Raw genomic sequence first — 26,876 nt, 5'->3', positions numbered from 1 at the left:
GGAGCGGAATATTAGATTTGAAGTTAGATCCAGAAGGCATTCTAATTATAAAATTGGACATTTACACAATGCTTAACTCATACTAGACATTATTGTCAGCATCTTACATATAATTCATTTAATCCCAGAGCAACCATATGAGATAAGCACTATTACAGTTGTTGTTTTTGTTGCTCCCAGAAAGATGTGAAATAACTTAGCCAATATCACACTTAGTAAGTGGAAGAACAAAGATCTGAGATCAGTGCAACTCCTGAGTCACTGTCTTTCACCATTATCCTACACTCTTTCTCTAAACAATAAACTATGCAACAACAGTTCTATTAGTCTGTGAATACAGAAGTGTAGACTCCTAATCACCATTTCTATCTACATAAAAGCAGTGCACATTGGTGGTAGCAGAGTGAATGGCTAACAGCATGGATTTTGCTGCTACATTGCCTGGGTCCTTGACTCCGCAAAGCTTTGTGATCTTTAGTAAATCACATAACCTTCCTATGCCACAGTTTTTTTCATTTGTAAAATATATATTAAAAAGAAAAAAACAGTCCTTACCTCAATGGCTTGTTCTGAGAATGAAATTATTAAGATATATGAATAGCTTTCTCCCAAACACCCTGCACTTGGAAAGGAGTAAGGACTGCCTATTCCTCTGAGAGCACTGGAAATGTATTGCTAGCAGTCAAACGCAAGATTTATGGCAAATTAGCTGTGAGACTTTAGGTAAGCTACTTAATTTCACCAGGTCTCTAGTTCTTGGCAGAGACCCCTTTGCTCTTCTTTCTAGACACACAGCAAGACTCCATTTCCCAGCCTCCCCAGCAGTCAGGTGTGGCCTTGTGCCTGAGTGTCCCTGGGCAGGAAATGAGGTCCATCTTTTTCAGGCCTAGCCCTTATGAGGCCTCCAGTGCACAATCATCTGTGTTCTCCTGGTTTCAACTTCATATGAGCAAAGCAATAAACTACTACTGAGTTAGGTCATTTTAGTGTTAGGGTTTATTTCTCTAACAGCTAGTACCATTTTAATTAACATATTTTTTTATTTGCAAAGTGGGAACAATATTATGAGAATTAAATAGTACAGTACATGGCACATGGCAACAATTTAAAAAATATTAGTTATCATCATAACTATTTCCTATTAAATTTAAATTCAGTTACCCTCTTTTGTAAATTTGTCATTTCCCTTAAAACTTAAAGTTTTTTTACTTAGGAAATTTTATTTCCAGCCCATTCTGCTCTTTCTTTAAAATAATTTAGCATCGTAAAAAAGGCTATCTTGGTTTTTTTCATTGAAAAATTAGATATATTTTGAGGGTAGGAATAGTGCTATATCATTTGTTGTTATCATATAACACTTCTGAGCTTGTAACTGATTGGCCATCAAGTCTGTGTGTGGCAGAAAGCTACCAGTCTCAAGGCCATGCGTTCTTGCCCTGATGGCCTGGAGCTGATTAGCTCAGCAGGTTAGAATTTAATGTTTACTATTGTTGAGTGAATAAATGAAGGTAATTTAATTATACTCTGTGATCATAAATCAGCTTTCTGGCTGTCAAGTCCTTACTACTGTTCAAAACTGAGAGAAGGAAGGAAGGATCAGGAATAATTTATTACCAGTGTTGAACTACTTATGAGCTGCTGATAAAGTATCAGCAGCAAGGGTAAACCTTCATGAATTATCCTTGAACTAAAATATAACGCACAAATTTAGCAAAGAGTAAAAGGAAAGCTTTACCTCACCATGTTCAAGGAGCTGTTTTCTGGAATAAAACAAAAATATCCTCTATTTATTGAATGCCCATTATTACTATCATTACATCAAAATGAACTTCCATTCATTTGTTCTTATATTTTAAAAATCTCACTCTCTCTAAACTACTTAGGAGTATAAATAAAAAATTAGTAATATTACTAAAAATTACAGCAATTTAAAAGGCATGATTTATAGTCATACTATTTGAAGTATATCAAAATGCAGCTCTTTGGTTAAGATAAAATAGGTTTTGCTGATTGCTGAAGACTGTGCCTCTGGAGAGATAAATAAAAATTATTTATTTATTTTTATTTATTAAATATTATCTATGAAATATTCAACCATATATAGAATACATAATGCTTTATATAATCAATGCTGTGACTTTTGAGCTGTTTTCATTTTTCACAATTATAAATAACATGAACATCCTTGTACATAAAACTGTGTGAGCATCTCTGAGTATTTCCTTAGGATAAATTTCTAGAGTAAAATTTATTAAGTAAAGTACATAAGTATTTTTAGCTCCAGAAAAGCTAACAATTTTTAAAAAATATTTATGTCTGCAAATATACTTCATTTTTATAGCACAACTTACTGTGTTCTAGGCACTGTGCAGTGAACACAGTGAAAATAGCATAGATACTGTTCTCATCCTCATAAAGTTTATTTTAGATCCAGATAAGAGGTTTAAGACTGCCTATTTCATTGCTCCACTGAGATGACTGAATATTTTAGTTTTATAGGCTTTGCAGGATAAGAGGCCTTTTCATGTGAATTTTGGGGTCGGAGAAAGAAGTAAGACAATGTAAGTAAGAAAGTTAAGAAGTGTAAGAAAGTTCAGGGGCACACACAGATCCAGAGATTCTTTTTTTAAAGAATAGTTAGAGGAAGGTCTCTTAGAATATTAGTGAAGTCACCAAATTATTTTCTACCACTGCAGCTCTTTCCTGACTTATGCAGTCAAGGGTGGAGGTGAGGAGTGGGTGAATGGGTTCCTACTTGTCCTGAAATCTGCAGTCACAAGAGAAACTTGTAGTGAGCTATTGCATATAAGTGGAGAGACCCTGGTAGGTAAGTATTATAATAACCAAGGACCCCAACAATAACCACCGGTATAAACCCAGAAATTAAAATATCAATATAAAGCCAAATCATGAGACATAAATAGGATGAAAGGAAAATACCAGGATAAATAAGCAAATGAACTGACCACTCAAGAAATAGTTAACATAAGAAATAATAGAGCATCAAATGAAAATTCTAATTATCTTCACAGAAGTTTAAGAGGATACTGCATCCATACAATTAAAACAAGCTGCAATATAAAAAAGAGCTTTCAGAAATTCTGAGTAAAACATATTTGCCTAATTTAAAACTTCAAAAGAAGGCTGAATAACAGAATGTACACAGCTGAAATTAGTAATGTTGAAGATCCAATCATGGAATTCTCTGAGAACATAAAAGAAAAAAGAAATAGAAAATATGACAAAAGCAATAATAGATGTTCATAACAGAGAAGCTAATGCAGAGAGAGAGAGAATAGCAATTCCCTGAGCTAAAGAAAGATTTTGAATGTTCAGATAAAATAGTCCCATGAATAAACATATAAAAGGGCAGAAACCTTAAAGAGCAATGGCTGAAAACTTGCTCCATCTGAACAGAACAAAGTAGAGTGGATCTATTAACCCCCTTGATTTGGAAACAACTTTAAGAAATAAGATTTTTTTCCACTTCAACAGTAAGATTCTAATTAGCTTTTCTGGCAGCCATACAAAACTGTTTACTGAAAATATAAGCATGGAATACAGGGTTCCTGAGAACTCTCTGTACTACTTTCACAATTTTTCTGTAAATCTAAAACTGTCCTAAAATAAATTTTATTAAAAAACACTCAAAGGCATTCCCGTCGTGGCTCAGCAGAAACGAATCTGACTAGCACCCATGAGGACAAAGGTTTGATCCCTGGCCTTGCACAGTGGGTTAAGGATCCATGAGCTGTGGTGTAGGTGGTAGACGTGGCTCCAGATCCCACGTTGCTGTGGCTGTGGTATAAGCTGGCAGCTATAGCTCCAATGCGACCTCTAGCCTGCAAACTTCCATATTCCATGACTGTGGCCCTTAAAAGATAAAAAAATAAATAAATAAAATTTAAAAACTCAATCTAATGGACGTATCTCTACAAATATAAAACGTAAATTGAGTTAAAATTTTCCTCAGAAGGAAGTCTTCACAATTTACTTCTCATGTCCTATAGCAATGTGTGATTTGACGTGTATTTTTCTTGTATTTGCCACTAGTCACAATTCTAGTGACTATGAAAAGCATGAATAAATGTAACAAATAGTTTTAACTATAAATGTAGGGAAACTATTTTGTGAATATTCAGAAAAACAAGTAAGTATGATTTCTCCGAAAGTTTAAAAAAAAAAACAAAAGAATTGCCGAAATAAAACTTTAGCTTACTTCTATATACTGACTTTAAATTGCAGAGGTATATTAAAATTAAACTAAATCATTCAAACTTTGAGTTAACCCACAAATATAAATACCTCCAAAACAAGTCCAAATACATACAACAGAGATGGCCATAAGACTAACACATTTGGTCTTGCTTTTTTTTTTCTTTTTAAGAATATATCTAAGTTGGGTTCATATCTCCTTTTGTAATTATAATACTGAAGTTTACATAAATTCATTTGGAAAATTGATATTAAAGTAAGTTATTTAATAACTGAATGTAGTATCATTTAAAAACTGTGATGTAAATTACCTTAGATAAGTGTTTGCAGATAAGACACATAAAATATCACGAAAAGCCTGTGGATAGAATCAAGTCAATAAAACTTCTAAGAAATTAAGTGACATTTAAAATGCCCTGCTTCATTAACATAAACACTCCCACTAGAAAGAAGTATTTTTATCATTAAAATGAGCCCTCAGGAGCAGTTTAGTTCCAGCTCTACCTCAGGCAAATAATTTCTTGAGGTTGTAATCTCCTTTTCTATTAAAAAAAAAAAAAGGCACTGGAGTAAATCTTTTGGCTCTAAAATCCAGAGCTTTTATACGTGGATGACTTCTTACTAGAGTTTAAGTTTACTGGGAGGTGGGTGGGTGTAGATGGAGGACTGGTTTTCACAAAGGAGGCAGCTTCCTCCAGGTACTTTCAGAGACTATTTTATCTTGACCTTTCAAGTGAATTAGGAATCTCTCTAGCTCCATCTACACAGTCTATATTGCTACTTCAAACTCTTGAGTATTATGCAATTAGTTATGGCATATCTGCTTCCCTGATTTAGCTCAGCCTAAAATGAATGCTACCAAAGGCTTAAGAGCATTTATCAAAATATACAGATGATGATGAGGGAGGAAGAGAGGGTAGAGTAAAAGGGAATGTGGAAGCTAATTTTGGCCAAAGAGGCTTTAGCAGCAATCATATTTAAGGAATTTATGGGGAGATTAAAATTTTGCACTCTATGTGATAGGTGGTTTATAACTTACAGATAAACATTTTTTAAAGTATGTAGTAAAATTTGGACTCTAATTTAAAATGAAGTCTAAGTTCAAAATTTGTAACTTCTCTCACTGAACCAACAGCATCCTGCACGCAAGAATGCTTCAAATAACATGAGATTACAGCTACTTCAGCAAGCAAAAGCTTATTCAAGGGTATAGATGACAGAATGTATGCATTTATGAAAGTCTAAGATTCAGTACTGTCAGGGGAAAATCATACTATCTGGTACGATATGCCTTCCTCCTTTCCTTTCCAGAAGTGATTTCACACAAATGAAAAGTTAAATGGATGTCAGAAGTACCCTTGAGGTGGGAAATAAGCCAAAATAGGACAAAGACTGAGGGGTTTAAGTGGATGCAGAAAGGAGTTAAGCTTTAATGGCTGCGGGACGGGTGTGTGTATGTGTGCCCGCAAGTGCACACTTGCTCGTGCACACCCATGGTTTGAGCTGTTGCTTGTTCTGGGGCTAGTGGTATGTTTATGAGTCTTTGATCTTGGATCTTAATTTAAAAAATAGTTAATGGTAGATCTAGGTTATCATTTTCTCCTGTGCTGGATAGCTCCTCAGTGAATGGTTAATTTCTGCATTAGTCCTCCCAAGTGGAGTCTTGTAAGAATACCACAAGTTGCCATGATGGAATAGAGAATCAGGCTGGAGGAGAAAATCTGCAACTTGAGCTAGGTAGGGCCCAAGCAATGGAGAGCAGCAAAATTGTGTTCAGTGTACCTATTCCTTCTCATTACATCTATCCTGACTCTCTCCAAGTGGTCCCTAGGCAAATGGAACAAGGATGAAATAACAGAGACGTAGAGGGAGGTGCCTTTTTCACTCACACATTATTCACATTCTCTGTGAAAACAAAGGAATGAGAAACATGGGAACTGGAACTACATAGAGAAGATATGCAACCTGATTTTAAATATAGAAAACTGACCTCAACAAGACCACACTTGGTATAATGGTACAGAAACTACGTTATTGCTGTCTGCTTAACAGTATAAAATACATACTGACTTAAGGAAGGACAACTTTTAAACAATATAAATAAAATGCTTCAAAATTGCTAAAAAACTGAGGACTCACTCTTTAACCAGGCTTTCAGGTAAACTACTCCCAGACCAAGATCTTCCAGGGGTATTTTAAATATTATTTCTTCTATTGTGATAATATTTTCTTCTTTTTGTGAAAACAGTGAATTGAATAAACAGTAGAGAATTATTTTTTTAATGGCTATACAAATTTCTCCTATTCACCGTGATCTCAAAATGGATCAAGATTTCTTTGAATTTGCTTTATATTTGAAAGCAAATCTTATTTATCCCAGTGTACCCACAATGTTAATGTCATTCTTGGTATGTGATGGGAAGGTGACAAATTTCCTTTGAAAGAATAAGAGTATTTTTTTAATGTGGTTTTTGGGAAAAAAAAAAACTCTTATAATACTAAAGAAAAAAATCTGAATAAAAAATATTTTTTAGGGAGGGGAAGAGAGCTCATCCTAAAAATAAGACACAATTCTGAGCTATTAGCATTAATCTAAGTCCTTATCTTGAACCCAAAAGCAAGTGAAAAAAATTTTAAATACCTTTTTAAAGATAAAATAAGTAATCACCATAACGACTGGAAGCAATAATGTCTTTGTGTATCTCAGTGGCGTCTGAAATATAGCAAATTAGTCAAAATAGTTATTTATTAAATTTTATATTAAATGAGTAAAAATTTATGTCAAATTGAGTGTTACAATAAAATTTTGTAGAGGTAAAAACATCTTTGTCATGGAGAACATATACATTTATCGAATTTCATGTTCTAATATAAGAATCAAAATTATAAAAGTAGTTACACAAATGTATCAAAAATTTTAATGATAAAAACTATTAAACCAAAATTACTTATGTATATTATTTTTTCATTTATTTTGGTTTTATCTTTCCTTTATTTAGATAATAGTAAGTTTTAAAAAGTGTGTTTACTGATCCCTAGATTATCACCTCCTGGGCTATAAAGTCCTATTATTTTCATTTGTAAAACTACAGAACTAACAAGGAAGAAAGTTACCCAAGTAATTACTGTTAAGTATAAATAAGTATTTAATTAATATGTGCAGCTAAGTCATTGTCATGAATTGTAACAGGCAGTGATTTATCATGCAAGTAAAGTGTATATTTCTTAAAGGCAGGAAGTGAATCATAAACTGCCTCACAGGTGATTAGTGGTCAGTGATTATTTTTGAATGAATGTATGACTAACTGGATAGATAGGAGAATAACACATGGTTAGTAGTATAAACTTCCTGGCAACATCCTATTTTAAAATTTTGTAATATTAGGGATATTAAGTGAAATAAAACTGAATTTTTAAAAAAGCAAAACAGGAGTTCCCGTCGTGGCGCAGTGGTTAACGAATCCGACTAGGAACCACGAGGTTGCGGGTTCGGTCCCTGCCCTTGCTCAGTGGGTTGACGATCCGGCGTTGCCGTGAGCCGTGGTGTAGGTTGCAGATGCAGCTCGGATCCTGCGTTGCTGTGGCTCTGGCGTAGGCCAGTGGCTACAGCTCCGATTAGACCCCTAGCCTGGGAACCTCCATATGCCGCGGGAGCAGCCCAAGAAATAGCAAAAAAAAAAAAAAAAAAAAAAAAAGCAAAACAAAGAATTTGGGTTTATTTTTCCTGGGTGGTCTTATAACTACAACTGATCTAGATTATTAAAAGTAATTGAACTGTAATTATAATAATTCACTATGGGTTGTATAGAATGTTACGCACTTTTCCCAGTAAGGGCCATTTTTTAAAAATTGATTTTACATATAAGAAAACAGGTAAGGAAGGCTATATGATTAGCAAAAGCATAAAAAATGAAAGTTGATAGTTTCTAAATAAAATTTTTGAGTTGCAGATTAAAGGGAAAACTTAAGAGCAAGAAACCATAATACCTATAGAGAAGGAAAAAAACAAAGAAACATTCATACCGCTTTTTCCATGAAGTCAAATTCAGGAGCACACGTGTAAATTAAAGTGTCAAAATCTGTATATCGTAAGATTCTGGCTGCTATAAGGTCACTAAGGCGAATCTGGAAGAAAATAACATAAAACAAATTAAAATTACACAAATAATTACAGTCAATAATAATTGGTTTGATGTAATAGCAACAAACTCTACAGAGACTCCAAGGATGTCCTTCCAAGAAAACAAACAAAAAAATACAGTGAACTATACATGTTAAGTGCTGAATTATGAAGAAAACTGAAAATAAAGAGAAATGAAAGGCAAGAAGAAATCAGAAAAAATAAGCAGAGAAAATGATAATTTAAAGAGTGAGCTAATCAATATTTGCTGGGCACAAACAGGACACAGTGATCCTGAGATTTTTATAATCAAATCATTTATCAAGAAAAAACTAATTTCATTTTAACTTTTTCACCACACATTCTAAATCGTTAACAAATTTTCCAAGCATTGTCATTTTCACAAAGCCTCATATATTGACCACAATTTTTGGTGCTTCCTGAATTTTTCAGACATACATTCAAGCCGCTAAATATAAGAACTATACATACAACTAAGAAATACAAGAACTGTACACACTACTTTGATTTAGTTACTTGATCTCCAAGGCCTTTAAAATAAACAGTGTGTTTTAAAATAAATAAATAAATAATAAAAATAAACATTGTGAACCAAATCCAATGTCAATTCCTATTTTCTACTGATTATTTATTGCCTACTTTGGTAAGACAATTATTTTTACATTGAATTCTTAGAATGCCAGAAAAAGAAAAACAATTGGAATGCAAAACATTAACTCAAATTATTTTACAAGGACATAAATTATTTTATACCACCTTTGATAATTGCTTTTCAATTATTCGTGATTTCCCTTATCTACCAATGCCAAGGATAATTTAGAGTTAACTTTATTTTTCTAATTTAGAGTAGATTTGGTGACTAATGGTAATTTAGCAAAACGACTTTTGTTCCAAGTTTTTCTCACAGCTGTCACATAGAAGTTACTTAAGAATACCAAGGTGTGTCTGTGTGTGTGTGTGTGTGTGTGCACGCATGTGCGAGAGAGAGAGAGAGAGAGAGAGAGAGAGAGAGAGAGAGAGAGTGTGTTGTGTTTAGGATTTGTAAAGAGTTGAGTGACAATGTGGAGCAAAGCAAAAAGAAAATTACAGGCCAATTTAATAGATAAATAACTTAGGAAGCTTAAATAGAGTTTACCATAAAATGTATATCTCTTTTAGAATACAAAGTTAAGAACAACAAATAAACCTAAGAAACCACTATGTAGGGCTAAAAGCAAATGGTAATATAAATTATATTGTAAAATTTTATTTAACATAAATATGTATGTGGGATCAATTTCACTGGATAGTGATAGCACTTAACATTTTAGAGCATAACTACTATAATTCCTTGTTAAAGTTGAAGCAATTTCAGCATTAGACAGGTTCCTAATTTGAGAGTACTAAATAAGGTAAATTTCAGAGTAGATTATTGTATGATACACTTATCTATGCTCACTTCCAAACAGAAAGTGCTGAAATCAAGTTAAATTTATGTATTACTTTCTATTTCCTAAATTAGTTAATAGAAACTTATGTTTTGAAAAGGGTCATTACTTGAGGTATTAGCCTTAAAAAAGACAGAATCACCATGCATGAGGGATATATGGTCCATATACTTTCTAGAAGATGAAAAGATAGAGAATCTCTATCATTCTCTTTATACAAGAAAAACTTTAAAAATATTAAACCATATCTCAATTTTACTCTATATTATAAATAAAATTAGATTGAGATCTTGAGTTCTCTATTTCCAAGTACAGACTGTTCATATGTTAACATTTACAACAAATTATAATCTATTAAACAAATTATATTTTAACCAAAATATAAATAACTACTTAACATATTTTCTTCCTAGAAGGCCAAGTTAGCATTCATTGATATACTTTTCTCTTAGTAGGTTGAAAAGCTCTGCAGGGCTTTAGTACTGACTCTGCCAGTGCTCAAAACCATGAAGTAAGGCACTCAACCTCTATAAAATGAAGAGGTTTCATTTTAAAGTAGATGGTTTCAAAGTCTTCATTCAACTCTGTGTTTATATAAATTTTAATGTTTTAACTAGATAGTACTTACATGGTCTGAAACACCTAAAATTTTAGATGTCAGAAATTTCAAAATGATTGTCCCACAAAACCATGCACAACCTTGAATTAGCTAGAAAATAAACAGAATAGATGGAAGTCAGAAGACAGAAAGGCCCTTGTTCCTTGAAATTAACAAAGCTTCTATTAACAAGTTTTAGGTAAAAGGGAAATACAAACTTAAGAATTTTTTTTTAAATATGATTATGAAAACTACATGTTAAAAACTAAGGGAGACATGGAAAGCAATGATTGAAGAAAATTCATGGCCTCAAAAACTTTTATCAATAAAAATGAAAGTGAAAACAAAATTTTGATTCTAATACCTAAATAAAGAACAACAAAGTAAACCAAAAGAAAACACATGAAAGGAAATGCTCAACAGAAGCACAGTCTACTATATTTACATCTATGTGTATCCAATTTTGTGGTCCTTTACTTCTTTTGGATGTTCTAAGATCCCCTCTCTCATCATTTACTTTCTGTTTCAAGGACTTCCATTAATCACTATTTAAAGGTTGCTCAACTAGCAACAAATTCTTAGTTTTCCTTCATCTGTGAATGTGCTTTAATTTCCCTTCATTCATAAAAGACGCTTTGACTGGATATATAACTTATGGCTGACAATTCTTTCCAGCGCTTGACAAATACTGTGCCACCTCCTTCTGGCTCCCACAGTATCAGGTGAGAAGTCTGCTGTAATTCAAAGCAGCTTTGCCCTAAAGGTGACACACCATTTCTCTCTGTCTGCATACAACTTTTCTTTGCCTTTAGTTTGCAGAAGTTTAATTATAATGTGTCTTGGCATGGATTTTGTTGGCTTTATCCTACTTGGGATTCACTCAGTTACCTGATTGTAGATTTATTTCTTTTACCAAATTTGAAAAGTTTTCAGCCATTACTTCTTCAAATATACTTTCAGCCCCATTCTCTTTTTTCCTTTCCTTGGGGAAATTCCACAATACAAATATTATATTTTTTGTTATCACCCCCCAGTTTTTTCTGGTATACTTTTTCCTCTGTTGTTTAGATTGGGTAAATTCTATTGTTCTATCTTCAAGGGCACTGACTGCTTCCTTTGTTATATTCATTCTGCTATCAATCTCATTCACATTTTTTTCAGTTATCACATTTTTAAGTTCCATAATTTCCAAGTTGCTCTTTTTTTATAAAAAAAGTTTCTATTTCTTTGGTGAGATTTTCTATTTTTTCATTTGCTTCTAGAGTACTTATAATTGCTCATTGTAGTATTTTTATGACTGCTTTAAAATCCTTGCCAAATAAATCCCAACATCCTACTCATCTCAGTGTTGACATCTATTTATTGCCTTTTTTCATTCAAGTTGTGATTCTCCTTATTTTCATTATAAGTGATTTTACAAAAATTTCTCTAAAAACTTTACATTTCAAAAGTATTATTAAATTTATTTAGATATTATATTTTTTTAGTCCTAATAGGCATGGCATGTTTTCAAAAATATGTTTTCTGCTTGTTGCCAAAGAATAGGAATGCAATTGACTTTAGAATACTAATCTTATATTGAGCCATGTTATTGAATTCTCATAATCTCTAATAATTATATGTAAATAATATAATGAATTTTGCTTCATTTCTTTCTCATTCTTGTTATTTGCTTTCTTGCTTTAATGTTTTTGAACCTTTAATAAAATGTGAAAAAACATATTTATCTTGACCTTTATTTTAATTTAATTTTTTATGGCCACACCCATGGCATACAGAAGTTCCTAGGCCAGGGATTCAGTCTGAGCTGCAGCTGTGACTTATGCCATAGATGTAGCAACACTGGATCCTTGATCTTTATCTTAAATGGAATTCTCGAACTATCTCACCTGTAAAACCAATGACTGCTGACGAATTTTATTGGGTTAAGTAAACTCCCTGCTATTTCTTCTGTGTTAAGAGTTTTTATCATAAATGGATGCTCAATTGTATCAAATTTATTTTTTGCAACTAATGAGATGATTATAAAGTATTTTTCTACTTTAATCTACTAGTATGATAATTTACATTTGTGAACTTTCCAGAAATATCTTAACATCTTTGCATTCCTGAGGTGAGCCCAATTGGATAAGAACAGGTTATCTCATATATATATATATATATATATAATATATAATCTTTTATATTTTTATATCCATGGAGTGTTTTTAATCTAGGTGGAATTTAAAATCTATGTTCATGAGTAAGAATAGGTTTAATCATACTGTCCTTGCCTGACTTTAGTATTTTAGATTGCCAAGAAGGTTTCGTTTCCCTTACTGTAAGTATCTTCATCCCTTATGACACATTCTCCTTGGTGTTTTTGAGCAAATTTTAGCATAAGCTCAGCTCAATATTTATCTCACAACCAAAAATGTGGTCTCCCATTAAGCACTGAATTTTTTCCTATTGTGACACAAACTATAAGTGAATCATTTAGGTCTAAAATATTGTTTAGGCCTGGGAAGTTCCCGTCATAGCTCAGTGGTTAACAAACCCGACAAGCATCCATAAGGACATGGGTTCGATCCCTGGCCCCGCCCAGTGGGTTAAGGATCTGGCATTGCCGTGAGCTGTGGTATAGGTCGAAGACGCAGCTCAGATCCCACATTGCTGTGGCTTTGGCGTAGGCCAGTGGCTAGAGCTCAGATTCGACCCCTAGGCTGGAAACCTCCATATGCTGCTTCTGGTGTGGCCCTAAAAAAAAAAAAAAAAAGACAAAAAGACAAAAAAAACAAAAATTGTTTAGGCTTTATGTTATAAATACTTATCTTTGCTAAAGATACACACAAGCTAAAAATAGAGAATAATTAACATCTAGGAAGGCAAGAATTTTTTCTTCTTTCAACTTACCACATGATGGTAAAGAATATTAAAATTAAGGTTTGATCAATCATAAGTGATAATTTATGTACTGTTTTACTGTCATTTGATGTAAAAACATAAGAATTTCCTTGTTTTCAAGCTTTCCAGTTAGGACAGAGCAAGATATTTTGATTCAATCTTTATTGACAGGTATGTAAGAATTACTTGGGGGTAATAAAACAAATGTTTTGTAAAAAAAGATTGTTAGTTCACAAAATAGCTTTGCTTTTTCTTTTTTACTGTCTTCAAAAAAAAAAAAAAAAAAAAAAAAAAAAAGGACCTATCTCCTGCGTAGTTTACATGACTACCATGATTCACTTCTCCCTTTTGCAAGAGACTGTATTAACTGTGTGAGTTTTGAAACATAAATATAAGCTGAATACTCATTATATCTTAACTTTTCTCTCTTTATATTTTTGTTTCTTTGAAATTTTTGAGTTGAAAGTTCTTTATTCTTTCTAGTCTAAAATGGAAATTTTATTTTTTTTTTTTTTGTCTTTTTGTCTTTTTTGTTGTTGTTGTTGTTGCTATTTCTTGGGCCGCTCTCGCGGCATGTGGAGGTTCCCAGGCTAGGGGTTGAATCGGAGCTGTAGCCACCGGCCTACGCCAGAGCCACAGCAACGCAGGATCCGAGCCGCGTCTGCAACCTACACCACAGCTCACGGCAACGCCTGATCGTTAACCCACTGAGCAAGGGCAGGGACCGAACCCACAACCTCATGATTCCTAGTCGGATTCGTTAACCACTGCGCCACGACGGGAACTCCTAAAATGGAAAATTTAAAATAAATTTTCCTGAGTGCAACTTTGGCAGAACTCTCTAGATGTCCAAAGACACTGTTCTATTTGTTGTAAATTTTCAGTAATTTGTGATTAAAATGTTGACTTTCTTCTGAGTTCAATTATTTAAAAATTTAAATTTTATGTTTATTTCTTTGTTTAATCTTTAAAAAAAAAAAAACACTGCCAATTTTTCTGAAGTAAAAAAATCATATATTAGAAAGGTTATGTGATTGGGGATGGGTGAATGCTTCCAGCAATGAGAAATTGGCAAATCATTCCATTTTGTTCTTTTGAATTCTGCATGGAAATCTACCTTATCTTACTATAACTTTTCCAGTTTTTCCCTATCAATTACAATACATAAACTTTTCCAGTGTTACAATTTATAATATGTAATCACACTGTTCTTCAACATGGCAGACTTTGTTTATTTATTTATTTATTTATTGTCTTTTTAGTGCCACACCCACGGCATATGGAGGTTCTCAGGCTAGGAGTCAAATTGGAGCCATAGCTACCAGCCTATGCCACATCCACAGCAATGCAGGATCTGAGCTGCGTATGTGACCTACACCACAGCTCAAGGCAACGCCAGATCCTTAACCCACTGAGTGAGGTCAGGGATCAAACCCGAATCCTCGTAGATGCTAGTTGGGTTCATTAACCACTAAGCCATGACAGGAACTCTGAGATTTTATTTTTTAATAGGAGTAAATTAAAGACCCAGAGAAAAAGAATGAATGTCCTGTGTCTGATATTATGCCTACCTAACGGTATGTTTATTTTACTTTGTAACCTAACATACAAATATCAAGGTAACATAGGCCATCCATTGCGTATTTGGAAAGAAGTGCAACCAAGGCCAGGGAGTGGCTGAGATGAAATAGAAAAGGACTGGGAGATTGCAGGGAAAATGTTAAAAGGACAAAAATAGTCTAAAGTTGGAAGCTGAAGGAAAGATAATGGATAAATGTAGAGAAAAAAAGGAAAGTTTTGGGGACAGAACTACAGAGTGAGTTATTTTAAGAGAAGGTTAGTAAATCTAAAGAGAGAAACCCAAAGCAAATAGAAAGAAATTTAAAAATCAAGATGGTAGGGGTATAGTAGAGTGAAAAGTAAATAAAGAAAGATTTGAAATAAATGAACTAACTTCTTAAAAATGACATAGATGTTGCTGAGGACTATTACCTATCTTATGCAAGTAGCTATTTATAAGATTAACTATAAATCATTCAATTTTTAAAGTATTTATCTGTATTCAGTTGAGAGAAATAAAAAATAATTTGAATAAGCTGTGTTAAAAAATGTTGAAACTTACCCAAAAGTGGAGTTCAGATACTCCAAATCTTTGAATTTTATTTCTCTTTAGAATTATCACCTAAAATTCACATGATATAAAATAAAACAATTAAATAAAATTAAAATTTGTATTTTATATGAGTGATACATTTGAAAATTACACAGCCACCCCCTTCAATTTTGGCTATCACCAGCCATTTTGCCTTAATTGTTGATTTTTCTGAATTTGGACATGGAAAGTTTCCTTGGGGTGAGAGCTAAATGCTGTACACCAAAAGTTGACTCAAGAATAAAGTTATTTTCTGAGTTACTTAAGATGTTTTATGCAGGACAATTCTTTTGAGGAGGGAGATGGTGTGTGTGGGAGGTATGTTCACGCGTGTGTCTATGTAAGCTCCCCAGCAAAATTAGTGGTCTAAATTACATGAAAACCCTTCCCCTCCAACTCCTAAACATTTTTAAATGTTTTAAAAAATGCCTAACTGAACTTATAAAAAAGAAAAGGAACTTTCCAGGTACCAGAGAAGGTGATTTTAAAAACTAAAATATTAATCAGAAGAGAACCTATGGCAGTTTTTAAGAAGATCTGTAGAACACAGTTAAAACCATGGACTTATGTTAAAAGGGATGGCAGCAGAAGAGGACTTGGGACTATGGAGGTAAAAACTAGAATTGAGACTCATGCATACAGCTCGGGTCCTCAAAAACCATACCCTTAGTGTTATCAGCTGAATGTTTATGTATACCCTCACTATATCCATATGCTGAAACTCTAATCCTCAATGGGACATATTTAGAGGTGGCCCCTTTGTGGTTAGACCATGAGGGTGGGCCCTCATATCATATAATGTTTAAGAAGAGACGTAAGAGAGATGATCCTTCTCTCCACCCTGTGAGGATAGAGGAAAGACATCTCTCTGCAAATCAAGAAGAGAACCCTTACCAAGAACTAAACCAGCTGACACCTTGATCTTGAACTTCCTAGCATCTAAAACTTTAAGAAATAGATTTCTATGTAAGCCACCGGGTTGGTATTTTTGTTATAGCAGTCCGAACTGACAAAGACATGCAGGAACTAGGAATACTCCTCTTACTATCTCTACAAGTTGGTAAGGTATTTATTTATTCCCAAGTTAGTGTTGAAAGAAAAAAGCTTCTAATGAGAAACTAAAATGTCAGGCCTGTATATTAAGATTTGGAGGAGAATTTTGCAGCATCTAGTTAGCCCAAGGTGAGCCAAGATTCCTGAACTTCCAACAATTGGAAAACAAAAATGTACCATGATTGCACACGGCAAAACTGTTTGTAAAGGGAAAATACAAGAAACCACTCAAATGCCCAGACACAAGACAGTGGTTGAATTATCTATGAAACGTGCAGAAGGGAATACTTACTATGAAATAATAAGAAAGAATGTAGATCTCCATGAATTGATATGCAGTTAAATACAAGCTAAGCTGTTAACAGACACCCAGGGTAGGTTGACAAATCAAAATGCAAAAGACTATGGTTTGCTACTTTCATGTAAGAAAGAGAAGATATAATAAAATACATATATAGGAGTTCCCGTCATGGCGCAGTGGAAACGAATCCAGCTAGAACCAAGAGGTTGTGGGTTCGATCCCTGGCCTTGCTCAGTGGGTTAAGAATCCGATATTGCCATGAGCTGTGGTGTAGGTTGCAGACGAGGCTCAGACCTGGTGTTGCTATGGCTCTGCCATAGGCCAGCAGCTGAAACTAATTAGACCCTTAACCTGGGAACTTCCATATGCCACAGGTGCAGCCCTAAAAAAAAAAGACAAAAAATAAAATAAAATAAAATAAAAAATACATATATAATATTTATTAGTGCAAAAAATAAAAAAGTCAACTAACTGGGTAAATCAGAAAACCAATGAGATATTTCATTTACAAGAAACAGACAGGACCAAGGTAAAAAGAAAGGTGGTGAGAAAGGGGTGGAAGAATGAGGAGTGATATTTTCTGAGTATAAGATTTGTATATTTCTTATTTTTAGAAACATGGTAGTATTTCATCACAAAAATAAATCAAGTAATTATAATTGATCAGGATGGAAATTCTGCTTCTGGTCAAAGTGGCATAACAAGAACCACATTTACTCTCCCTTCTGAAACCACTAAACACAAGCAAAACAGATTTTTAAGAGACTGCTATGAACAATTAGATGCCAAAAAAAATTATATAATAAGGAAAAATGGATACATTCCTAGAAGCATATTATCTACCAACACAGAATCACGAAGAAACAAAACACTAAACACACCTATAACTAGTAAGGATGGTGCATCAGTGATCAAAAATCTCTCAACAGGAGTTCCCGTCGTGGTGCAGTGGTTAACAAATCTGACTAGGAGCCATGAGGTTGTGGGTTCGATCCCTAGCCTTGCTCAGTGGGTTGGGGATCCGACATTGCTGTGGAGCTGTGGTGTAGGTTGCAGATGCGGCTCAGATCTGGCATTGCTGTGGCTGTGGCATAGGCTGGCAGCTGCAGCTCTGGTTTGACCCCTAGCCTGGGAAGCTCCATATGCCACAGGAGTGGCCCTAGAAAAGGCAAAAGGACAAAAAAAAAAAAAAAAAAAAAAACCAAAACAAAACGAAACTCTCAACAAAGAAAAACCAGGACCAGGTGGCTTTGCTGGTGAATTTCACCAAACATTTAAATAATAATTAAAGTCAATAGTTCTCAAACTCTTTCAAAAAACTGAAGAAAAAGAAACTCTTCCAAACATATTTCATGAGACCAGCATGATTGTGATACCAAAGCCAGCTAGGACACCACAAGAAAACTAAACTACAGATCGATATCCCATATGAACACAGATGCAAAATCCTCATTAAAATACTATCAAACCAAACGTAACATCACATTAAAGGGATATAGAGCATAATCAAGTGAGTTTTTTCTTTGCATTGCCAGGATGGTTCAACATATGTAAATCAATTAATGTTGATAGACTATGTTAATAGAGTAAGGGATAAAAATCATAAGATCATTTCAATCTATACAGAAAAGCATTTGATAAAACTCAACCCCCTTTTATGATAAAAATCTCAACAAACTAAAAATAAAGGTAAATTATCTCAACATACTAAATACCACATATGAAAAATCCTACAGCTAACTCACACTCAACAGTGAAAAACAGAACAAGGCAAGGGTGTTAACTCTCACCGTTTCTATTCAATATAGTACTGAAGTCCTAGCTTAAAAATTTTTTTAAATTAAAATATAAATAAAAGGCATAAAAATTGAGAAGGAAAATGTAAAATTATCTCTGTTCACAGATGGCATGATCTTATTAAAGAAAACTCCAAAGATGCTACACACACACACACATACACACTGTTAGAACTAATAAACAAGTTCTGCAGAGTACTACAAACCCAACAAACGAAACTATGATGCATTTCTATATACAATGACCTATCCAAAAAGGAAATTAAGAAAACAATCCCATTTATAATAGCCTCAAAAAATAAAATATTGGAGTTCCTATCATAGTGCAGCAGAAACGAATATGAGTAGGAGCCATGAGGTTGAGGGTTCGATCCCTGGGCTCAGTGGGTTGAGGATCCAGTGTTGCTCTGAGCTGTGGTGTGGGTTGCATACGCAGCTTGGATCTGGTGTTGCTGTGGCTGTGGTGTTGGCCAGGAGCTATAGCTCCAGTTAGACCCCTAGCCTGAGAACCTCCATATTCTGAGGGTGCGGCCCTAAAATAGCAAAAAAAAAAAAAAAAAAGGAAAAAAAATAAAATATTAAGGAAAACATAACCAAAGAGGTGAAAGACCTATGCTGAAAGAAATTAAAGAAGACACACATGGAAAGATGGTATTTGTCCTTCTCTGTCTGACTTATTTCACACAGCATTATGTCCACAAGGTCTATCCCTGTTATCATAAATGATAAGAAAATCACATATTTACCTTTAGCTACCATTGCCAGTGCCCTTCATTTGCATAGAGACAGACTGACATCTAATATTACATTCCTTCCACCTGAAGGACCTTCTTTAACACTTCTTTTAGTATAAATATGCTGATCATAAAGTCTTTATTTTGTCTTCATTTTTGAAATATATGTTTGCTGGGTATTTAGATGGAATTTTTAAGTATTTTAAAGAATGGCTGACTGTCTTGTTGCTTGCACTTTTTTTTCTTATGAAAAATCTGCTGACAACCCTACACTCTGTTCTTCCATATTTGATATGTCTTATTTCTCTTGCTGCTCCTAAGATTTTCTCTTTATCACTGATCTTGAATAATCTGATTATAAAATGCCTTATAGCTTTCTTTATGTTCTTGTATTTGAGATTCACTGAAATTCCTCATTGCTGAGATTATAATTTTCATGAAATTTGGAAAATTTTTGGTCTTCAGTTCCTCAAGTATTTTTCTACCTCCTCCCAACTCTCCTCATTTAGACATGAACCCTGCTTGTCCTATATGAACTGTACATTAGGGATTTGAATATCACCATTTCACAATCCCTCCTGGTTTAATGGATCTGGTACTAAGTATTAATGGCTACCGTCATAAAAGGAGAGGCACCAGATAATGTGTCTCCCGACTAAAGAATAATACTATAGACTTGCCAAAGGGATTAAATCTGAACTTGTTCAAATTTTAGACCCAATTATTAATATATTATGAATATAGAAGACGTAGGAAGATGTAAGGCTGCCTCATGAGGACTCACAGAGCAAAATCTAGACCACATGACCCATGATTTACTGAACCACCATTACAAATACAACTCCAAATGAGTGTTATTCCATGAAAGTAAGGCACATAGGGAGACTATACATTTATTCTAACTATGTTGATTGCTGACAACAGTTTGGAACTCTTCTTTATAAACTACCTTCAGGGATTATTTCCCTATAGGTGCAAGAAAATTGGTCTTAGTACTTTACTGTCACAGCATATTTTGACCAAAATCTGTATTACCCAGCCCAATCACCCACTTTATTCACAAGATTTTGGTCATTTTCACCCCTGAAAGATGAAGATTGCCACCTTAGAGGATATTCAAAAGAATGTACCACGGTGTGTGAAGGCAGTTGAGAGGAGTTCCAAAAATGTTTTGGCAATGGCAGTGTCACTGTAATTAGTATTTGGCCTACTGAAGGAAATATCTAATTTTTATCATAAATTATTATTTATTTTAAAAATAAGTCTTATTACCTTATTATTTTTAAAAAAATATTTACTTGGGCATTGCATTAAAAAGGTAAACTTTCATTATATTATTTTTTAAGGATGAGACAGCATTAAAGCATTATTTGTGAAAAATTTATTGTGAGTAGCAATTCAGAAAGGGCTTTATTTAGTCTCCTAAACCTATCAGATGGGTAAATCTGCTATTTGATAGGTTAAAACTTCATGAGCTTAACAAATGCTTACCAATGTCATTAACAAAGATGAAGAATAATAAGAAGATAAATACATTGGATTTCCAAACATCAACACAAAACAAAGGAGAACTGAAATCTGAAAATTGAAGAGAAGAAATACATTTTATAGTTATTAGATAGATAGCATAATGCATATGTTATCTACAAGGATATAGTTATTTCAAATATAAACTTTATTTGCATAAATACAATTAATAAATAGATCTTGACCAAGGGATAATAGAATTTCATATAGCTTGGTTCTAAGTATTTTCAACACCATAAATATTACATAGCAGAATTAAAATTTTTCTCTATTTACAACTTGGTACAAAGAAAACAGAAAAAAGCTATCATTTCTATTGACTCAAAAGTGGAGTGATATAATAAGAAAAACTGAGTTATAAGTATTAGTTTTCTAATCTTATTTTTGTTGAACTACTTGAGGACTTTCATCACTAATGAAGCTTTATTTTAGGTCCTTATCTAAATGATTTTTATTTTTTATTTTCTTAAGGGAGATGCATTTGGAAACTAAGACAGAAAATGATAATGCAAAAACATAAATTTTACAGAGTGTCATATTCATGAAAAGCGTTAAAAATCTCAGGTCTCAGGGAGAAAAGGCAGTTTCAAAAGTAGCAACAATAATAATAAAGACTTTTTTTTAGTTTCAGAGAGTACAAAAACATCTACAGTCTAGTTGAAAGTATAATTTGCTATAATTTGGCATTCAGTTATCCTTCTAAATATTATCAATATCATATATATTAAATACTATTTCAAAGGAGGTATATAAAGAGTCATTTCTACTTTATAAACCCTGAAGTCTTATTTTAACATATGACTTATAAATATTAAAAAGGTTACCATGTTCATATAAATGATCTTCTGAAATTTGGTTGGCTCAATGTACCCCACAACATACATGGGAAATAATGAAGCTATCTGAAATAAAAATATTAAAAAAGCACAAGTGAAAAAATTGTAGAAAAGTACTTCACTATTCATGAGCAAAGTAAATCTAATAGGAGAGTTATATTGCCAATAATGATAGCCAAAGTAATGTGAACCAACCTTCTCACTGAGAACTAGAAGAGCTAGAAAAAGTACTAAAAGTACCTGCATGAGAGCCACAGATAACTAATAAGGCAAAAAAGAATGAGGAAGTTAAGACCACAGAAAGATGGACATCTACAGAGATGAGCACGAGATTTTGAGTTACTTTTCTCCCAGAGGCATCTGCCAATTCTCATAGTAGCATTTGCCCACAAGCTGAGAGACAGTTGAGAGATTTCCACATGCTCAGCAGTCAGGGAACCCTGAGAATGAGATCTCTGCTAAGTATGCAAGCTTTGGTTTGGGCCTTCAAAGGATTATACTATAAGAGAGAATCAGAAATCAAAGCAACCCTCCTAAATACTGATGTGTACCTTTGAATCATCTCATTCTCTGATTACATGAGAGTGATTAAAAATTGTTAGTTCCTATATTTGCTGCTGGGAGCAAATGTGATTTTCTCTAGAAGTTGTTAATATCATCTTAGTCTCAAATTAACTCTACAGTTGTTCATGCACAATTGTCTAATACCACATCAAAACTAATCATATGAAGGAGGAGATAAAATATTATCATGAAGACAACAGAAACAGATCTAGGAAGAAACTAAATCCAGTTCAGAAGTCAACAAACTTTTTACGTGAAAAGTCAGACAGTAAAAATGTTATGATTTGTGAGCCACATACAGTCTCTGTTGTATATTCTTCTTCTTCTATATTTTTAAAACAACACTGTAAAAATGTAAAAAATTAGGAGTTCCCATCGTGGCTCAGTGGTTAACGAATCCGATTAGGACACATGAGTTTGCAGGTTCAATCCCTGGCCTTGCTCAGGGGGTTAAGGATCCGGCCTTGCTGTGAGCTGTGGTGTAGGTCACAGACTCTGTTCGGATCCCGTGTTGCTGTGGCTGTGCGTAGGCTGGCAGCTGCAGCTCAGATTAGACCTTGGAACCTCCATATGCTGCAGAAGTGGCCCTAGAAAAGGCAAAAAGACAAAAAAAAAAAAAAAAAAAATTGGAGTTCCCGTCATGGCACAGTGGTTAATGTATCCGACTAGGAACCATGAGGTTGTGGGTTCCATCCCTGCCCTTGCTCAGTGGGTTAAGGATCTGGTGTTGCCGTGAGCTGTGGTGTAGGTCGCAGATGTGGCTCGGATCCTGCGTTGCTGTGGCTCTGGCGTAGGCTGGTGACTACAGCTCCCATTAGACCCCTAGCCTGGGAACCTCCATATGCTGCGGGAGTGGCCCAAGATACGGCAAAAAGACAAAAAAAAAAAAAAAAAAAGTAAAAAACTGTCTTGGCCCACAAACCACTCAAAATCATGTCTGGCATCATCAGTCCTAGACTTTATGACATAAAGTGCTTTTTTTGTTTTGACATAAGCACAGAAAATTCTAGGAGGGTACTGAAAGCCGTAAAAATAACCAAATTTAAAATGTACAACTAAATATTACAATAATCAATAATAAGAAGTCAAAGATGGGTTTTAAAGCAGGTTAAATGCAGGCAAATGAAGAAGTGATAAATTGGAAGGTAGGTCAGAAGAAACTATCAAATGACAAAGCCATGAACAATAAATGAAAGAACATAAGATATGTGGAGCATTTGCTCTCTGCTGTCTCTTGTTGAGTCTAGCTCATTTAATAAAATAGTTATGGTTTTTAAAAGGAAGTTCATAATTCACTTTGTGAGGAAAATTAATCTTGACACTAATTATGAAAAATGTATCATACAGAATCTTACATAGAAAAGCAATTAGGCAATAGAATAGACTCAATTATAGTTTTACAGAAGGTAAAGAAGAATTCTTCAAACACATATTTCTTTTATTAATGCTGCATGAAAGCTGAAGCATTTTAGCAAGGAAATAACACAGCCAAGTGTATGGCCTTCAATACAGAAGAATTCAAAGACCCTAGACATGTAACAAAAAGAAACTGGAAAGTGTTAGTGCTCTACAGTTGGGCAGACTTGATTTTAACTTAATACTTGAGCTTCAGTTATCTTCACCTGTAAATTGTAAGTTAATACTACTCATCTCGGAGTTCCCGTCGTGGCGCAGTGGTTAACGAATCCGACTAGGAACCATGAGGTTGCAGGTTCGATCCCTGCCCTTGCTCAGTGGGTTAACGATCAGGCGTTGCCGTGAGCTGTAGTATAGGTTGCAGACGTGGCTCGGATCCTGCGTTGCTGTGGCTCTGGCGTAGGCCGGTGGCTACAGCTCCGATTCAACCCCTAGCCTGGGAACCTCCATATGCCGCGGGAGCAGCCCAAGAAATAGCAACAACAACAACAACAACAACAAAAAATACTACTCATCTCTCTGGACTCTTTGAGCATTAAATAAAATAAACTGTAATACAGTTTGGCATATGTTAGTCTCCCTTTCCTACCTCCCACAGAGCAGTATCGTTAGGATATTCAGATCTATATCGCCCTTCTTAACATCACATTTATGCTTGGCTTAAAAAAAAAATACATCACAGGTAAAAATTCTGCTTAATTGCTGAAATGTTGCTATTTGAATCACTAGTTAAAAAGAGAGCCCTGTCCTTTAGATATGAGCAACAAAGTCAACACTCTGCTGAGACAATGTAGAAAACTGACTTCTAGTCTTGCCTCCAAAGGAAGATGTCATCAGACTTCTGCAGATACTAGCCTCAAGATAAGCAGGTCTGAGGGTAGATCAAAATTTGTTTTCAGGAAACAATAGAGAGTTTCAAATCTGTTTAAATGCTTGGACCAATTTTGTTTCTGAAATCAGAGATGAGTGCAGACATTTTAAACAAAATGGGATAAAACCATAAAACACTTCTGTGAGTTAATTATTGATTCCCTGTTATCTAGTTTATATATCTAGAATTTAAACTATATTTTAACCATTGTGGTCACAATACACACTATCAAACTAATAGGTAGAAATCAACTTATAGAATGAGACTGAGTTCAATAACAAGATTCCATGTCAGATAAAGCTTTAGGGAAGAGAAGCTGACATTTATATAGTAAGAGTAACTGCTTCTATGTCTAATGGAAGAAACATCAACTCCCCTTGGAAAAAAACATTTTGGTGACCTCTTAGTTTCGTCTAATCAAAGGCAAGTCACTCACTCTACTTGCACAAAAAGTTTATCTGACTTGACAAAAATTGTCCTTTCTCACTCTCATGGTGTGTGTTAAATTTTATGTTCAGTAAAGACAAAGGAATTGGAAAAATTTTCACAGGGAACCAGGGATCTCCTGGGGGAAAACCTTTCTGAGATTCACCAGTATTTGGACATCTCCAAAAAACTAATATAATCCTGATTTGACAAGACAGAACCCTAAGGAACTTGAAGAACACAGTGTGTAGGTAAAAGAACCTTGAACTTGTAAGCTCACTCAATACCAGAAATGTAGAGTCTTTTCTTAGAGGAAGGCTAATTCTGCAGATAGCATTTAGCTAATGCCAGAATTCCTTGAGCCATTACTGCAGGCACGCCATGAAACATTTACATGAAAGAGAATGGTGCCCCTCATGAATGAAAGCACAGAGTCTAGGTCAGTTTTAGTGCAAAGCACTCAGCACTTATGGCTGTTAGAAGTTTTCTGTCTTAGAGAATGTAAATTTAAGTTGTTGATGTCAATGCCAATCAGGGGAGTCCTTACACTTGAAAAGAGTGGGAGAAGAGGGCACAAAGTTTATTTAAAGAACTAATAGAAATTCCCATTGTGGCTCAGCAGGTTAAGAATCTGACTAGTATCCATGAGGATGAGGGTTTGATCCCTGGCCTCAGTCAGTGGGTTAAAGATCTGGCATTGCTGCAAGTTGAGGAGGCATAGGTCACAAATGTGGCTCAGATCTTTGACCCCCTAGCCCAGGAACTTCTGTATGCCGCAGGTGCAGCCAAAGGAAAAAAAAAAAGACACTGGAGATGAACTTGCAATTAAGAGAACAACAACTTAAAAACAATCTCATATACATATAGACTCATATCAAAACTTCAGAATAACTGAAACCAAAAATCTATAATTGATACACAAACAAGGAATCTCTGGAGAAGAAATATATCTCATAGTAAATAAGTGCATAATCCACCATGAAGAGGGTCATTTGACATCATTCTTGGAATGCTGAAGTCTTCTTACATCTGATTCTGATTTCCTCTCCATCAAGGAATTTATGATAATTATAACTAAATAATGCAACTGTACAATTAAATAATACAGTTCTACAATTGTATTATTAATAACCACTTCTCTCCATGGTAAAACATTAAGGTCTATAATGTCTTGTTTATCACATCACCTAGAATGGTGTAATGCCTATATTGAAGAATCAATAAGATGTAACAAATTGTGAGGACATATTTATATAGTTACACTGTTTTTTAACCAATTTATGCATTTTATATTTTACTTATTTTCAGAGGGTGTATTATTTTTGTTATTCTTACCAGTTAAGTTATTCTTTTTACTATGCTATATAAAATATTTAATGGTATATAAGGCTTTCTTCTTTATAAATTTTAGTTGCATAATATACACAATTTTAATATAATGCTAATTTTTAAAGAAAAATTGAAATGTAATAGATAATACTAAATAGTAAAGATGAAAGCCATACAAAATGGGATAAAGTATAGAATAAATTTCCTATTTGTCTCAGCATATTTTCCATTCCACTTCTTCAGAGGGAGTCACTTAATGTTTCTTAAGATCCATGATATAATAATCTGTGTGAATGTAATTGTGTTTAAATATATGTATTTAATTCTGTAAATAAATAAATAAATAAATGTTATTAGACAAAAAAAGAAAAGAAAAAAAAAAAGAAATAATAGCTGAGGATTTCCAAACCTGAGGAGACATTAGGGTATCCAAGTCCCCAAAGCTAATAAATCACCCCACTATTGCCATTGAAAAAGACCTTCCCTAAGAGACACTATAATGAACTCATCAAAAATAAAAAACAGAATCCTAAAAGCAGTCAATAAGAAAAAAGATTGTGACAAATAAGGAACCCCATTACATTATCAGCTATAGTAATTGAAACAG

The 26,876-nt window shown here is 34.0% G+C and overlaps 1 protein-coding gene across 4 annotated transcripts in view; it reads right to left on the bottom strand.

Moving 5' to 3' along the window:
* Nucleotides 1–26,876, bottom strand: part of DPY19L2 (dpy-19 like 2) — a 71,830-nt gene that overhangs the window by 12,825 nt on the left and 32,129 nt on the right. The window contains exons 10-17 of one of the 4 annotated variants that reach the window (XM_003134795.5): nt 21,652–21,729; nt 20,792–20,878; nt 15,387–15,446; nt 10,412–10,492; nt 8,239–8,340; nt 6,857–6,928; nt 4,527–4,573; nt 1,736–1,760 (exon numbers count right to left, since the gene is read on the bottom strand). In XM_003134795.5, coding sequence (XP_003134843.3) covers nt 1,736–1,760; nt 4,527–4,573; nt 6,857–6,928; nt 8,239–8,340; nt 10,412–10,492; nt 15,387–15,446; nt 20,792–20,878; nt 21,652–21,729 — 552 coding nt within the window. The remainder of the gene's footprint in view (nt 1–1,735; nt 1,761–4,526; nt 4,574–6,856; nt 6,929–8,238; nt 8,341–10,411; nt 10,493–15,386; nt 15,447–20,791; nt 20,879–21,651; nt 21,730–26,876) is intronic. The other 3 variants (XM_021078557.2, XM_021078556.2, XM_085005846.1) reach the window with 3 other exon arrangements.

This window comes from Sus scrofa, chromosome 18 (assembly GCF_054392235.1).
Source record: "Sus scrofa isolate SSC_HxYL_T2T_F1_AM1 chromosome 18, Sscrofa_HxYL_maternal_Yorkshire_Landrace_v2.0, whole genome shotgun sequence".
NCBI lineage: Eukaryota > Metazoa > Chordata > Mammalia > Artiodactyla > Suidae > Sus > Sus scrofa.
This window is presented reverse-complemented; position numbering and strand designations above follow the sequence as displayed.